Source organism: Podarcis pityusensis, assembly GCF_964106645.2.
Source record: "Podarcis pityusensis genome assembly, chromosome: 13".
Classification (NCBI taxonomy): domain Eukaryota; kingdom Metazoa; phylum Chordata; class Lepidosauria; order Squamata; family Lacertidae; genus Podarcis; species Podarcis pityusensis.
Genome location: NC_138038.1, coordinates 1,932,676 through 1,948,803, shown reverse-complemented (window position 1 = coordinate 1,948,803; position 16,128 = coordinate 1,932,676). Strand labels below are relative to the sequence as shown.

The window sequence follows — 16,128 nt, the reverse complement described above, 5'->3', positions numbered from 1 at the left end:
ACCCCAAAGAGGCTGAATTCTCTGAATATTAGTTGCTGGGGGCAACAATGGGATGGCCACTGCCTTCATGTGCTGGTTGTGGACTTCTCAGAGCCACCTGGGTGGTCAGTTTCAGAATTTCTGGTCCTCTGGGGCTCTTTTTCATTGTTCTTAGTCAAGAAGTATGTTTAGCTCCTTCGAGAATTAGGCCTTAAACATAAGAAAAGCCCTGCTGGATCAAACCAAAAAGCCCAACTAGTCCAGGACACTGCTTCTGTCACTGGCCATCCTGGTGCTTCTGCGAAGCCCTCAAAAAAATATGTGAAGGCAACAGCCAACTTGTTGCTCCCCAGCAACTGATTTCAGCCACTGATGTTCAGCAGAAGCCACAGAACCCCAGTTGCTGGGGACTCTCTACTCTCGCTTGCTGTTCTAACAGCGGCCATGCAGATCCTGCCTACAAGCAGGACATACCATGTCAGCATGCAGATAACAGCTCCTACATGCTGAATGCTTCCCCATGCAAACCAGCTCCCCCAACACAGAAATTTAAACACTCTTCTGACATCCTTAGTGAAGGAAATTATCTTCTGTAGAAATATCTTTAAACAATCTGAAGTGATGTGGTCCAAAAACTTCAGCTGCTATTTCTCTGAACTAGAACTCCAGACATAAAGTACTTCTGCTGTTCAATCTGCCTCTGACACCTTTTCCAGCATCATTGCCGAACAAGAGCTCCAAATGATTGCCGTTACACACACTCACTAAAAGAAGTTGGTCCCTTAAAGAAAAGACTGCGTGGCTGAAAGGAAAAACACAAGGAACTTCCCAGTTTTATTCACAACATCTGGCTTAACAGGAAAATTAGTTAAAGCCTTTAACTCAAGCTGCCAAATATTCCCAAGGAATTACACAGCACCACCCTCTCCCAAAGTTTCATCTTGTTTGTAAAAGATCATGGCCAAAATGAAGAAGGCTCATCTGATGAAGAGCCCCTACTCTGCTGAAAGCCCAGCTCACACTGCCACATGTCTGGTCTCAGCAGGGCCACTCACTGCCCTCTGCCAAGGAGAAAGCAGGGAGCAGGAGAACAGGGCTGCTCTCAGGCACGCACAATCCCACTTCAGGTTGGCTTTTGCTGGTGCCTAGATACAGTAGCCACGGGTGTCAAGTCTCCACAAATATCATGCGGGTGGTGCTGTGGTCTAAACCACTGAACCTCTTGGGCTTGCTGATCAGAAGGTTGGAGGTTCGAATCCACGCAATGGGGTGAGCTCCCGTTGCTCTGTCCCAGCTCCTGCCAACCTAGCAGTTCGAAAGCACGTCAAAGTGCAAGTAGATAAATAGGTACCGCTGCAGTGGGAAGGGAAATGGCGTTTCCGTGCGCTCTGGCTTCCGTCAAGGTGTTCCACTGCGCCAGAAGCGGTTTAGTCATGCTGGCCACATGACTCGGAAAGCTGTCTATGGACAAACGCTGGCTCCCTAGGCCTAAAAGCGAGGTGAGCGCCGCAACCCCAGAGTCACCTTTGACTGAACTTAACCATCCAGGGGTCCTTTACCTCCTACACCTGAATTCTGATTCCCTGCGGGAAAGAGGGGGCTCTGAGCAATGCTTGAAGATCTACTTCCTCATATTCACTTTTTAATCTAAGGTTGCTTTTTAAAAATAAAAGTGCAGACTTCTCAAGTACTCTGCAATAAAAAAGCAATTTATTGATCATGTGAAGCCAAACTGCTGCACTTTCTGCCATCCCAGGCATTTGGCACATCCTTCCCCTTCCTTGCCGTAAAGGGAAGAGGTGCTTTAACAGCACTGGTTTCCCCCCTGCTTTTTAATTCCATGCATAGCACATTACAGCCAGGGCTGTCAAGAACTGCACATGGTATGTCTCCCCAGGTAACCGTACGAGAATTATTTAAACCTCCCACTCACTTGCACACTCAGAAATCGAGAGAGAGAGAAGCTGCCAGGTAGAATTCCGCTGGCACATGCACGAGCGATACAAAAACCCGGCAGCAAAGAGTTAAGCCGCCCTTTCCACTTGACTCAAAGCTGCTTCTCCCTTTTTTGCAGAAGAGCTCCTATCCCATCCTTCTTCCAGGCTCACAGTGGCCAATCAAAGCAAAGGGTGGAAATTATTCAGCCTGCCTCCCAACCCAAAGAGCTGTAATGGCCATATATGGTAAAAACCACTGTCGAGCCCTGCACTGACAGCTGTGGAAATGCTGCTGCTGCTGCAGGAGGAGGAGGCAGGGCTGCAGAGAGAGAGAGAGAGAGAGATGCAAAGAACAGGCAGCTCGGCTTCCTCCATCTCTCTCTCTCTCTGCCCCCCCCCCATGAGAGTGGGAAATAGGCACTTGTCTGCCCTGCCAGCATCAGGGCCACAAAGCACATAAGAAAACACCCACACAGTAAATTGTGGCGGCTTCTACACCAGGACTCTGATCATAGTTATTATTCCTGCTAGAAGAATATGGCAAAAGCTTTCATAGGAAGAAAAAGAGAGGCATTTGATCTGTTTGTTGCTACAGAATGAGGCTGGAAGAACAGGACGGTTGCCGGATGCTGCTGGCACGGCTGGCTCTCCCCAGCCCCGTTCATGCAAGAAATGTTACAGGGAGGCCTGGCCCTCCCTGCTGGGAGGCAACAGCCTGTTGGGAGGTAGGTTCTCCACAAAGCAGCTCCCTAAAATCTCACATGGCCTTAACAGACCCTTTGAATGCCACTGAAAGGCACCATATCTGCTTCAGACAGCAACAGCCACCTAAAGACCAGCAGGGCTTCAACATTAAAACACATGTGGCTTTAAGAGTATCCACACAGAGGAAGGAAGGAAGCCTGTCCGGCTGAGACTGGAACAGATAAATTCAAGAAGACTAGGGGTGCTTGAAATTCTATTGTCTCTTCTGAGGAGCAGTGCAAGCAAGCCCTTGCTGCAAGAAAGGCATATTAAGTGCTGTTTGGCAGCTTCACTTATCACAAGTAAGGAAATCTAACAGAACTGCACAGGAATGGGATTTCACAATATTCATACAGGTTCTGGGCTAGTTTTTTATTATACTGAAAACCCTCTGGTACTTAGCTTATCTAACAGATACCCTGAATTATAAACTATTCCTTCTGTTTCAAATTTTCAGTCTGCAAGGGTCTGCAACCAAAGCAACAACGTCCATGCACAACAGAGATACATCAACATGCTTGGGAGAACCCTCAAGGTTTGTGAAAGAACCCCCCCCCCAAAAAAAAACCCTACAGGAAAAATCCTAACGGAAGAGACCCAAAAACAATCCAATGAGGACTGAGTATGTTCAGTGGGAACAAAATGTTGAATGTTGCTAGGAAACATAAAGAGTGACCAAATAGTACTTCATGCTGCAACATTTTATTGCAGTCCTTGACTTACCCTGAGACTGCAGAACTGAAGGGAAGCAAACACACATACTGGGTTCAGAGGAACAAGGGCCATAGGAGGTTGTGCTCCCTGCCTCCCAGGAAGATCATCATGTCAAGGGGCAGATCAGTCTCAAGCCATTGGTCAGGGAATGAGCAGCTGTGGGGAGACTGTTTTCCTGCCTAAAAAGGCCACATTGATCCAACTATCAGCTGCGCTGGGACAGGGCTTTTTTGAAATCTGTGGTAAGTTGCCCTGAAAATAAGTCAACCAGAAGGCAGAACACAAATATTCAAAATAAACCATCAGGGCCTTTGGCCTCCTAGTCCCCTACAAAAATACTAATTCATTTTAGCCCAGGTTCTGAATTCTGAGTCTACATACAAGAAGCAAGATCCCTGACTGCAAAGTTAAGGCTATGTATGGACATTCCAAATGACCGCAGCTCAGTGGCGGATGATGTGTTCAATCCCCAGCAGCTCCACATACAGTGGGAGAAGCCCTGCCTGAACCCTGGACAACACACTGTCAGTGTAAACAAAAGAAAGTTAGATAAACCAATGGTCCAACTCAGTATAAGGAAGCTCCTGATGTTTCTATTATGTTCACTCAACCATCTGAACTTGCAATAAGTCAGTAGGTGGAGCCTGCTAGCAGGGTCCCACTCCTACACACACGTTCGCTTTATAACTGTGGAAGCAGTTTTTCCATTTTGTATGTCTTCACATTTCTATTTAAAAAAAGAATTAAAGCAATTTCAAATACAATGTGCCAAGGATGGGAGCTGTTAGTTTGGAGAGAGAGAGAGGCCTCTAAGCTAGCAAGCTACTTGTTCTTCTCCTGAATTAGACTGGTGCTTGTTAAGATACAAAATGACTATAATGAATGCGTTGCCAACAACACCAAATTCTAGCAGTCACGTGACCTATGTTTCTATCTACTGGACTTTTCGTATTCTGAAGGAAAAATAAAATATTGTAATAATTGGGCAGAGTAAGCTACAGGACCACGTTTAAACTATTGTTTAAAATACCACTTACCTTGTGTAGAGGAAGAACCAGGAATGCACCGCCACCGCTAGCCTCTATTATTATTGCAACGAAGTTGGGATTTACTGCACAAAAAGAACTGTCCCACGTCACCCGAGAAACTCTAATGTCATCGTAACACTGGTCGTTTTTCACTGCTTGACCAAAGACGTGCCGAAACTTGCTCTGTCGTACCACTCGTCTCATTGTTTCTGCAGAAGAAGAAAATTCAGCATGGGTTACTGTTTCTCTGATTCCTCCAGTTAGGGTGCTTCCAGATGAAGGTTTAATATCGCAATTGGGTTGTTGGCAACATTTTTTAAAAAATAAAAATACATCAGATTATCCCTTTCTGGATTAAGTAGGGAAAATATACATACTGAAATTTTGACATTGTGTGGACAGAGAAAAAACAACGCCTTGCACACATGAGGAGCACCAATAAACACCCATCTGGAAGGACCCTGGAACAGCCGAGGTAACTCCTTTGCTCCACTGACAAGATAATTTGCAATGGTTTGGTATGGTTTCAAATTGGATGGAGGACCGTGTGTTGAGATTCCTGCATCACAGCAGGTTGGACGGATGACCCTTGGGATCCCTTCCAACTCCACAATTCTGTGCTTCCAAATACCTAATTTTGAGCTCTGGAACAGTGCCAGCTAACTCATAATCCAGATCAACTATTTTGTTTAAATACTGTTGTTTGGTTCTCTGAGTTCACTGTAGTTTATTGAATGGTTTGTTGTAATTGGGAGCCTATTATTCAGCTATTCAAGCAGAATATAAATTTACTGAGTACACACCCAAGCTTAACAGGGCTACTGTGGAGTAAGCACATTGATGCTTGCACCCTTCCTTTGTCTTCATTATGTTTCAGAATAGGAACCTTTCCCAAAAACATTGCAGTAACACTAGAAATATGCCAAAACTCAGAAGAAGGAAAGAACAAATATCCATGATTGCATGTGGGGGAGGACATCCAATTTAGTCAACATGACTGGCAACAATCTCATGAGAATCAAGAACGCTGCCAAAAACGATACTCTCCAAAGTCACCACCTAAGACTACATTTGGACATTTGACCAGACCAACAAACAAACCAACTCCATGCAAAACAAACCATGATCAATTGTCTCATCAAATATTGTCCAGTGTTGGTTGAGTACATAAAAAGCTTTATCTTTATCAGAACAATAAAAATAGAATTATCAGCAGGTATGATACTTATGCTAATTACAATTATAAATTAGCTAACTTATTGTGATGCAATAGAAGCAAAACATTTAACTGAATTATTTTAACTCAATGTTAGGTAAGGTTCTCTGATTAGCCATGGCATTGTGGCTGCATAGAATATCTGACCACCGACAAACAACCGGTCATACTATTTGACATGTCAAATGACCTCAGCACCAGCCCTGCTGAAAACTACTGGGAACATCTTCCCCCTGATTAGGATTTCACAAAATTCCAAGCGAGAACTAAAAAAGGGCTTAAGCGCAAGGTCCTTGACAGAAACCTCTGGTTACCAAACCATCAAATCAAATGCCGCCTCCTCCCACCCCACGTAAGGTGTGGGCCATTACACACAAATCTGCCTGAAAATAAGGATTAGGGAAGTGTTCTTGACACACACAGATCCCCTTTTTAAAAACAAAACAAAAAAACAACAACCCTTAATTGCTTGTGTGATTGAACCTAAACAAAGATACCGTATTTTTCACCCTATAGAACGCACCGTCCCATAAGGCGCACCTAGTTTTTTTTGGGGGGGGGGAAATAAAGGGAAAAAAATTATTTCCCCCCCAGGCGCGGGGCTGGGGCGGGGGAAGCCCGAGCTTCCCCCGACCCCAGCCCCCAAACAGGCAGCTCTCTGCAAGCCGTGGGAGCCCAGCGCTGACTCCCGCTGCTTGCGGAGAGGTCCGCGAAGCCTAGACGCGCTGAGCTCAGCGAGCGCAGGCTTCAGCATGCAGGCAACTCTCCGCAAGCAGTGGGAGCCCAGTGCTGGGCTCCCACTGCTTGCGGAGAGGTGTGCGAAGCCTGCATTCGCCCCATAGGACGCACACACATTTCCCCTTCATTTTTGGAGGGGAAAAAGTGTGTCCTATAGGGCGAAAAATACGGTAATCTGTTTTTGGTAAATTTGTGAGTGAAGTTAATGGCCTGTACATCTACAGTTAAGAATGTGAATCAACTAAGCAAAACATAGAAATACTAAATTGCAAAAGCTCATCTGTAGTGCACGCTGCATTATAAACAAGAGAAAATGCTTTAGAGTTCTATCAGCTTCCAGCAAAATCTCAGCATTTTTGGTAGTGTTCTAAAAATGCAGCCACGATTTCTGAAGCACCCAGGTTTCTGAGAGGTGCTCTGCCTTATAGCTAGCTTTGTTCCAAGTCAGACATCTTTATACGCAGCGTGTTGATACTACACACAGAGACTGTAACATTAACCCTGAAACAATAAAACTTGTTAAAGCTACCAGGCCAACTACAACGGAGGCAATTCTCCAAAGCACCTGAAACTTACTAAAGCCCTGTCCTAGGGCTAGGAGGAGGACTGCCCAACCTTTTCTGCAGAGACTGGCAACAAGGAGCCAATCATGGAGTGTGTCTCAGGTACAGTTGGTCCACCTGGGAACAGGCTACCAGCTGGTTCCACACAGCCCAAACAGCTGCCAAATTGTAAGGACAAACATCTAGTAGTGACCTGAATGGAGTTCAAGACAGTGATCCAAAGGTGAAAGATTCCATCTATCTTAATCCAAGAGTCTTAGGCAACTCCGTGGTGACATGTTTTTTAAAAAATTACATTAGTGGGAATTTTATACTTTTACAAACAGCAGAGCAGATGGCTCATTAGCACACACACAAAAAACCTTTTATCAACAGCAAAACTACTTGTGGGGGGAAACGATGGCAAACCAGGAACCAACTACTGCATTCAATATCTGTGTTTATGTGCCTGACATTTTCTTCCTCAGGCATCACCTTGTTATGGTTTAAATAAGAGTAATGAAACACCGAGTCTTCAGAATTGCTTTCCTTGGAGGTTTTCAGAAAGACAGACCGGCCATCACAATAAACCAGGGTGAAGAGTCTGCCTTCAGTGTGCAGATGGCTCCTCCCTCGCTCCTCCGCTAACGGGAGCAACAAATCACAAACCATGACTGATAAGCCAAAAGCAAGCTTTGGGTTGCTATCTGGAGCAAAACAAACCCTTGTTCTTGGTTCGAGTGTAACGCTAGGCCAGGGACCCTGGCTTGTTGTTCCTATGAAAGGAGCAACAAAGTGGGAACCATCTGCATGTTCACAGCAAACCATCTATGTAAATATGCAAATTCAGTCACTGTCAAGTATTTCTTAACGGTGTTAGAAACTCAGATACATAACCTAATTGCCAAAAGGCACCTGAAACCAAGGTTAGGTAGCCACAATTGAATGTCTAAGTGCCATTCTCACCCCCCACCCAATGAAATGTGTTGTTGTTGTTATTAATTTAATTTCTATACCACTTTATATTTTAAAGAAAAAATCTTAAAGTGGTTTACAACACATGAAAACATCAAATAAAACAATTCAGAACAAAACAAATTCAATCTTCAAGGAAAGTATTTCAGATCCTTCTCCAAGTAACATTTTGCTTTCCCCATACTTATTTACCCGCTTAATTTAGCTCATACTACAGCAGAAATACTCTAGGAAGCCAATGGGGTGTAGTGGTTAGTGTGTCAGATTATGACCTGGAAGATGAGGGTTCAAATCCCCACTCAAGTCATGGAGCTCCCTGGGTGACCTTGGGCCAGCCACAGCCTCTTAACCTACCTCAATCAATGGGTTGCTGGAGGGGTTAATTGAGAAGGGGAGTGAACCATGGACAAAAAAGTGGGACATAAATGCAATAAATAAACACTTCTGCTCACCTGCTTAAGAAGGCTGGAGGAGTCGGCCAGATAGAGATGTCAGTTGCTAACCTGGCATACAGAGATCTCCATGTGGTGGCAATTGGGCCTGCAAAACGCCAGTTGCAAAACGCGCCTGGCGAATTTCAAACACTGCTTAGGGATGCATGTCTGAAGTTCAGACCATCCTGTCATAAGGCAAAGAATCAATGGGCACATTAACAGCACAGACCTCTCCTCTTCATGCACCGAGCTTTGCAAAGTGTGAAGAGTAGATGTCCCTGCTTTAAGCAACCAATACTGTAAAGGAGGCGAGAAAGTGAAGAGAGGGGACAAACTGGGGAAGAACAGGCATTTATTTCAGTTGCACCTACTTATGCTTGGTTGCTGTGGGATATGAGGTGTCACTGCATTCTGCAAGTGAGGGCCTCCTTGCAGACACCACCTTAGCAGGAGGTTCCACACAATGCCCTTTTGGAATTCCCTTCCCTTGAAAGACCTTCCTCTTTCAACAAACCTTTAAACTGAAATCTTTCTCGGCCTGTATCTGAACTGGACTTGGTTTTTTTAGAAAATTGTTTTATCACTTGTTTGTCACACTAGGTGCCTTTGGGAGGGTGAGATATAAATTTGATTAGTAAGCCAATAAAAGAAGGGGTTCTGTCGAAGTCTCTTTGGAAAAGGTGGGTTTTGAAGAGGCATTTAGAGGAATAACAGTTATTCCCACTACCAACTGAATGTTAGCATGTTGTGTGGGAGGGGGCCAGACATCACAAGCAGAATTCTCAACACGGTGACTCAACACTCACAATTCCCACAACTCTCTGGAGAAGGAACAAAGGGAGCCATGGTAGTCAAACCAGTTTAAAACCAATAGAACTTTGCACTGTAGATATATGCTCAGATTAGATCCTTTCTATGGTCTTGGGCTGATGATTACTAACATCTATAATTCATTCAGAATCATTTACCGTACTTGGGACTCTCTCATTTAAAGGTATGTGGGAGGCTAATAGTAGAATCCCACACATGTCTAGTAGTCAGAAGCATAGACACTGCTGAAAACAATCAGATTTGCTGCTGACTAACAGACAAGTCTTTAGTTCATTTCTCCCATGGCTCAATGTTGAAAAATTCATCTTGGGACGCAACTTGCCTCCAGTGTTCGAAATTTGTCAGGCGCATTTTGCACCTGGATATCGGCCACTTGCTACCAAGTGAAGATGCCTGGGTGCCGGGATGGCGTCTGACACCTCTACCATCTGGAGATGCATGCCTGGAGATCTTTGGATCTTGACTGTTTTCACACACTAGCAACACATCCTGTAGAATTCTATCCATTATATTTTATCTGAACAATCAGAATGACCAAGAAGTCATACTGAAAAGACAGACTTTTGAGCCATCTCTCCCAAATTAAAATCTAGGAAGAATCCCAGTCTATGCTCTCCAAGCTACTCAACCAGTGGAATAAAGGATGGGAAATGGAAACCGCGCTATCCAGCCCTGTGGTGTTGCAATGGCAAAGCACAATGGCTCTCCTACTTCCCACTCAGCTACACACTCACTTGACAGATACTGCGCCCTTGCAGGAACACCCTTCTTGCTCTGGCTGCCTGGTTTGTGGTGACTCATTTATGCATGCATTTTGTCATCATGATAAGATAGGCAAGGCAAGACCTGTACTTGGGCCAGTACATTTTCATAACAGCTTTGAAAGAACATCCACTGGTTAGATTTCCTCCCACAAGGCTTGCCAAAAGCTATATAAATCTGATGTTTTACAACAAGCAAGTCAGAAATGAAGCTGTCTCACGCAAGCAATGCTAAACCTGCACACCAAAACTATATTTACAGTCACTGCACAAGGAGGAAGTGAGCGAAAGTTGGCCAGAATCTCTAATACCTCAGTAAATAGGAAAACCAAGGTGTACTAATGCCCTGGGTAAGAAGGCTATATCATCTTACCTCAAAAAGGACCTTTCAAAAATCACACATTCATACATGACCTTTTTAGTTGTAGGTACAAACTTCTTATATGTGAATATGTCAGACTACAATTTTTCAATTGATTAAATGCCACCTGTCCATGTTTCCACCCGCCCCCCTCCCAAAAAACCCCTAGTAAATAGCTGAGGAAGTGTCATTTCTAATAATGGGGAGAAAATTTACAAAATGACTATTTTCCTTTCCACACACACACACACACACACCCCTACACACCCCTTTCTCCCTTGGTTTTCCTGTTATGAAGCCACAGCACGCTCAACAGAAACTGTGCAAGATGAACACACACACATGCTCAACAGCCTCTCCACGCCTTCCTTTCCATAGCCAAGGGAGCGATTCTTGGCTCTGAATCACAGTCATGTTGATTTGGCTCCCTTTCAAAACAAAGGAGGTGTATGAGAAGTACAGAGCAGCAGACAGAAGAAACATGCAGATTCCAGTTATGAGAAGAACAAATGATGGATCCCCTGAAATGCATCCAATAAAGTTCAGATGAAAAATTAAACAAAGGTTACCTAGTGTCTGAAAGCAAGAGGGGTTTTGCTGCCTCCATTTTAAGCCCTGAAGACAATTTTTCTAACCTAATTAGGTTTTTCATGTTGCGAAACATATGCCCTCCCCCATTATGACAGAGGGAGGGGTGTGTGAAGAGCCAGCTGACTTCCCAAGTGCCACTGGCATCAAGGCTGGTTCATAGTTATCAAGATGCAATGGTTCCATGGGCTACAGAGGGTGGGGTATTGAGAGAAAAGGGAGAGGAGGAAGCAGATGGGAGAAATTGTAAAGGCACTTCCTATTTGGAACAAGGAGTTTTGTCCCTGGCAAATAACAACACTAGTCCACAAGCTGGCTAATGTTTCCTTAACTATATTCAGTAAGAAGATGAAAGGAATTCCAAGTGCTTTTGTTCATAAATACTGCATTTTATATAGCATAAACTAAAAAGAGATACAAAGCAAACACTTTTCATTGCACCATTTGCTGGGGCAATAAGACACAAAATTCTTTATCAGGGAGCATCCACACAAGTTGTGATCCCCTTTCACAACAGTAGGCACCGAATGATCCTAAATCCTTATTCTTCATTCTGCCTTAGCTGAGAAATCAATTCCCTCCCTGAATTCACATCTGGTTGCAAGTTAACACTGTGATAGACATCTCCTCAACTTCCAAAGGATGTCAGACTTTGACCTGATGAACTGACCCACAGCTTGTGATTGTCAGGAAACAGCCAATTGTCAATAAAGTCCCACCTGGGTCCCCAAAACAGGAGATCAGAAGACTCTTTGTAAGTAGAACTATTAGAATAGCTAAAGGTAAAGGTAAAGGTACCCCTGACCGTTAGATCCAGTCGCAGACGACTCTGGGGTTGCACGCTCATCTCGCTCTATAGGCCGAGGGAGCCTACGTCCGCAGACAGCTTCTGGGTCATGTGCCCAGCATGACTAAACCGCTTCTGGTGAACCACAGCAGCACACGGAAACGCCGTTTACCTTCCGCTGGAGAGGTACCTATTTATCTATTTGCACTTTGACGTGCTTTTGAACTGCTAGGTGGGCAGGAGCTGGGAGCAAACAATGGGAGCTCACCCCGTCGCGGGGATTCGAACCGTCGACCTTCTGATCAACAAGCTCTAGGCTCTGTGGTTTAGACCACAGCACCACCCGCATTTGAACTAAAAGGTTTTGTTATTGTTGTTTTCCTGATGCAACGTTCTGCCTCTTACCTTTTAAAATTCTTTTAAAAAATTGGCTATCCCCAGAGTGCGGCAGGTAGGCTAGGTGCTCTCTCTGTCTCCCCTACTGGATACCTGCCTTGAACCACTAATAATCTCTCCTGTCAGGGGGTAGAAGGTGCTAAGGTGGTGTGGTGGAAACCTACGACCAGCCTACCTTGAGAGGTAATTGTGGGAGGAAAGGAGTAAAAAGGTTCTTTACCTCTCCTTCTGTTCCACTTCAACTCCCATCATTCCTAACCATTCCTAGCTTGACAATCAGCTTTCCAACCAAAGCAGGTTTTACATTCACATGAAACTCACTTTAATTCTCTTTTATCTTTTGCTGGCAGGAGGCCCAGAGTTCAGGTATTTCACCATGGTTTGGAGGATCAGGAATGTGCCATGGAAACCACTCCTTCTGGATTGTACTAACCAAACTCTTCTTTCAAATAGCCTCCATACCATTATTTAAAGTGGGTTTGAAAACCATGATTTGGAGATTAAAGCTAATCACAGTTTGCCCAATTCAGACATCGCGGCAACCTGGAAATGGAGGAAGGCGGCCGTGCATGAGAGCAGAGGGGAGCGCATGCAGGCCTGCAGCATTCTCTTGGTCCTCCAAATTATGGCTTGGAGGACTGTCTAATCTGAACATATAGGTTGTAGTGTTGTTTTCATTTGTCACAAAAATGGATTGAAAGTTGGCACATTTCCCTGTTTTTAAGAACTGTCTAAAGAGGAAAGCAGATGTACTTCTGAAGCTTGGAGGAGTTTCAACCTGCTTATGCAAGAGGAAATACATCCTGCTAGGGAACACTTACAGGAAAAGCCACTACAGGAGCAAAAATCCTGCTTTGCCTCTGAAAAGGGAGATGTTTACACAGGGCCAGAGATAAACGAAAAACTCAAAATCTGTATTTCGCTTTGAATGATGATTTGGACAATCCAAATTACAGATCAGCTTGGCAAAGGAAAGCATTCCTTTGCCACATCATCCCAGTGCCTGCAGGCCTTTTCCTTCTTGCATTCTAAGGTCCTGCATTGCACTTTGGCCATCAGGGTATTTATTCCTGATTCCCTGTGGATGTGCACTGAACTCCCAAGGAAGCACCTTGCTCCCTTAATACCATATTATGGGTTATCTGTCCATTCAGTGTGTTAAAAGGAGCACCTGGATTTTTTGTCAGGCTAAAATGTTAGGAGGAGGATGTGATATAATATTAGAAAAATTAAACTCACCCAAAAGGAAGTCTGGTATGTTCTGCTGCAGCAGCATCCACACACCACTTCCAAATATAAAAATAAGGACACAGTTTCTAGGTTCATCTGTTACATCAATCCTTGCTATTAGGATAAAACAATCTAACATAAGATAACGACATAGGAAACTGCCTTATACGGAGTCAGATTCCTTGGCCTATCACAATCAGCACTGTCTACACCAGGGGTCAGCAAACTTTTTCATCAGGGGGCCGGTCCACTGTCCCTCAGAACCTTTGGGGGACCGGACTATTTTTGATTAATATAAATGCCCTGCAAGCTGGTCCTGCAGCTGCCTCCGGACCTGGAGGAGGAACGCACTCTGCACGCGCTCAGGAGCGCGTCTTGGCAGTGCCCGCTCACCGGCGTTGTTGACAAGCAGCAGCCGCTCCATCGGCCCGTCCCCGCGGAGCTTCCACGTGGCGTGCACCACGCACTGCGGCCCGCCGTCTGAGGCCAGGTCAGCGGGCAGGCTGTGAATGTGAAGGGCCGGCCAGGAGGCGCACAGCTCACCCTCCAGCTGCTCCAGCGCAGCCGAGCACGCCACCAGCAGCAGCGCCGAGCCGGGCGCCAGGCGTGGGGCCAGGAGGCGCGCCAGGCTCCGGCTGAAGCCCCACGACACGCCCATCACGATGCCCATGGCATGGCCCAGACCCGCCCCCCGCCCACTTCCTCCATGGCTGCGCTGGGTTTACCTCAGCATGTGGCGAGGCTTCAGACTGGTTGCAGGAACTTCCTGCAGCCAATCCAAAGCCGCAGCAGCGTTGCCGCCCACCCAGAAGCCACGCCAGCGTCGCGGAAGTCAGTCCCTGAGCGGTGAGGCATCCACAGTGTGCGGGGACTGACCGAGCAGGCGGCAGGGTCCATGGGCCAGATTTATGAGCCTGGGGGGACGCATCCGGCCCCTGGGCCATAGTTTGCCGACTCCTGGTCTACACGGAGCAAGGGAACAGCTCTTGCCAGGATTTTAAGACAGGTTTCTCTCCCAGTCTACCTAAATGCCAGAGATTGGACCTGGGACCTTCCCCACACAAAGTAAATGCTTTGCCACTGAGTTGTGGTCCGTCTTCTGTGGTGCAAAGATTATACTTCATGATCCTTTACACTACTTTTCTTTTTCTGTTGAGTGTCTTTAAATGTGGGTGGGTTAAGCTAGTCATTTCCAAGCTGCATTCCAGGGAACTCAGGGTGCCTCACAGATTAAGATCAGCAGCGCTCAATAAATTTTCCTGAAGGACCCTTTGCCTGCAACTACCAATCTTACCATGCTGCAAACAATCATATCTCAATACAAGCAGAAGAGCGGCAAGGCGTAAGAGACCTGAAACAAGCCACTCCGGAACTGAGTTGTGTGCCACAGAACTGTCTGCAATGTGCAAGGGTTCCTGAGTGAACAAGTTTATGTGGAAAGGGTTCTCTTAGGGGCTTGGAAGTATCAAAATCACTGGGGCTAAAGCCATGCTCCAACTCACCAGCACTTATTGACTGGGGGGCTGCCTAGCTTAAGATAGGCACAGCTGACCCATGAGAAACAATGATCTCTCCCACCAATGGAGGCAGCCTGTAGTACTTGTACCTTATGCCAATCAGGTGGAGCTTATCACTCCTGTGCTGTTTTTGCTGTGTTGGCAGCACCAAACTGACTTCCCCAGGGTGCAAGCCTGGGCAGCGTGTCTGGAGGGTCTGGGCTGCCCTGAGATTCAGAAGCAGAGATTGCTTAAGAAAAAGAAAGGGCTACTTGAAGCCCAAAGGACACAATGACGTGTTATTTTTTAAAACAGCAGCTGGCAGTGCAGGAAGCAGAAAGCTTCAGGATGAGAATTCTGATCCCATTTTCTGCAGCAGGAACTCAAGAGAAGAATCAGGTCAGAACCCAGCCCAAGCAGCCCACACACGACCCAATCACAATCCTGCCGGGGGGGGGGGGATATTCCCATAATTCAAGGCAGGAGATAGGTATGCAAATGATAAGCCTTTTCTGCATGTTTTCCTTTTGAGGTAACCTAATTTTCTTTACCAGTGCAACAAGATTAATAAGGCAGAAACATCCATTTCAGTTTCTCACTGGCTTTTCTTAGCTATTTCAATGCCATTTCACAAGCCACTTTATTATTATTATTATTATTATTATTATTATTATCATTCGCAAGCCAAATTTATTTTTAAACCACCACAACATAGTATTTTATTGCTTCCCAGCCTTCCCCAACCTTATGCCCTCCAGATGTTCTGGAATACAATTGCCACCAGTCCCAGCTGGAGTCCAAACATCTGGAGGGCACCAGGTTGGGGAAGGATTGACTACCCTATTTGTTCATGAGATTCATTAGAAACATTTCAGAAGACAGCAGGTATGGAAGACTATTTTCTGCCCTTGCAAATCCAGTCTGTTAAGGCAAAGTGTTAACATTTCATCATTTCCACATTAGTCATTAGCAGATGTAAGTTGGTAAATAGCCTTTCTTCAAAAGCAACACATTTCAGTAAACATACTGCCCCACCCCCATATATGGATACCAAAACTTACCGTATTTTTTGCACCATAACACTCACTTTTTTCCTCCTAGAAAGTAAGGGGAAATGTCTGTGCGTGTTATGGAGCGAATGCCTATGGGTGGCGGGGGGGATCTGCTGCAGTCGTGAGCAGAGGATCCATGGTTCCCCTTCCTTCCCTCCTCCGTGGCTTGCTTTGAAACAGCAAAGCGGGAGAAGAGCCGCTGAGTGGGGAGGAGAGAGGGACAGAGAGCCTCCTTGCTTTAAAGGAGCAAAGCGGGACTGGAGAGGAGCCTTCTCCCCTTATACTCCTCTTCTTCATTATTAGCAGTATCCGTCTCCAC

General features: G+C 45.5%; 1 protein-coding gene across 1 annotated transcript in view; it reads right to left on the bottom strand.

The window, feature by feature from the left end:
* Nucleotides 1-16,128, bottom strand: part of CORO1C (coronin 1C) — a 63,371-nt gene that overhangs the window by 31,303 nt on the left and 15,940 nt on the right. Inside the window, exon 2 of the mRNA XM_080976879.1 lies at nucleotides 4,412-4,611. Coding sequence (XP_080833005.1) covers nucleotides 4,412-4,606 — 195 coding nt within the window. The 5' untranslated portion in view covers nucleotides 4,607-4,611. The remainder of the gene's footprint in view (nucleotides 1-4,411; nucleotides 4,612-16,128) is intronic.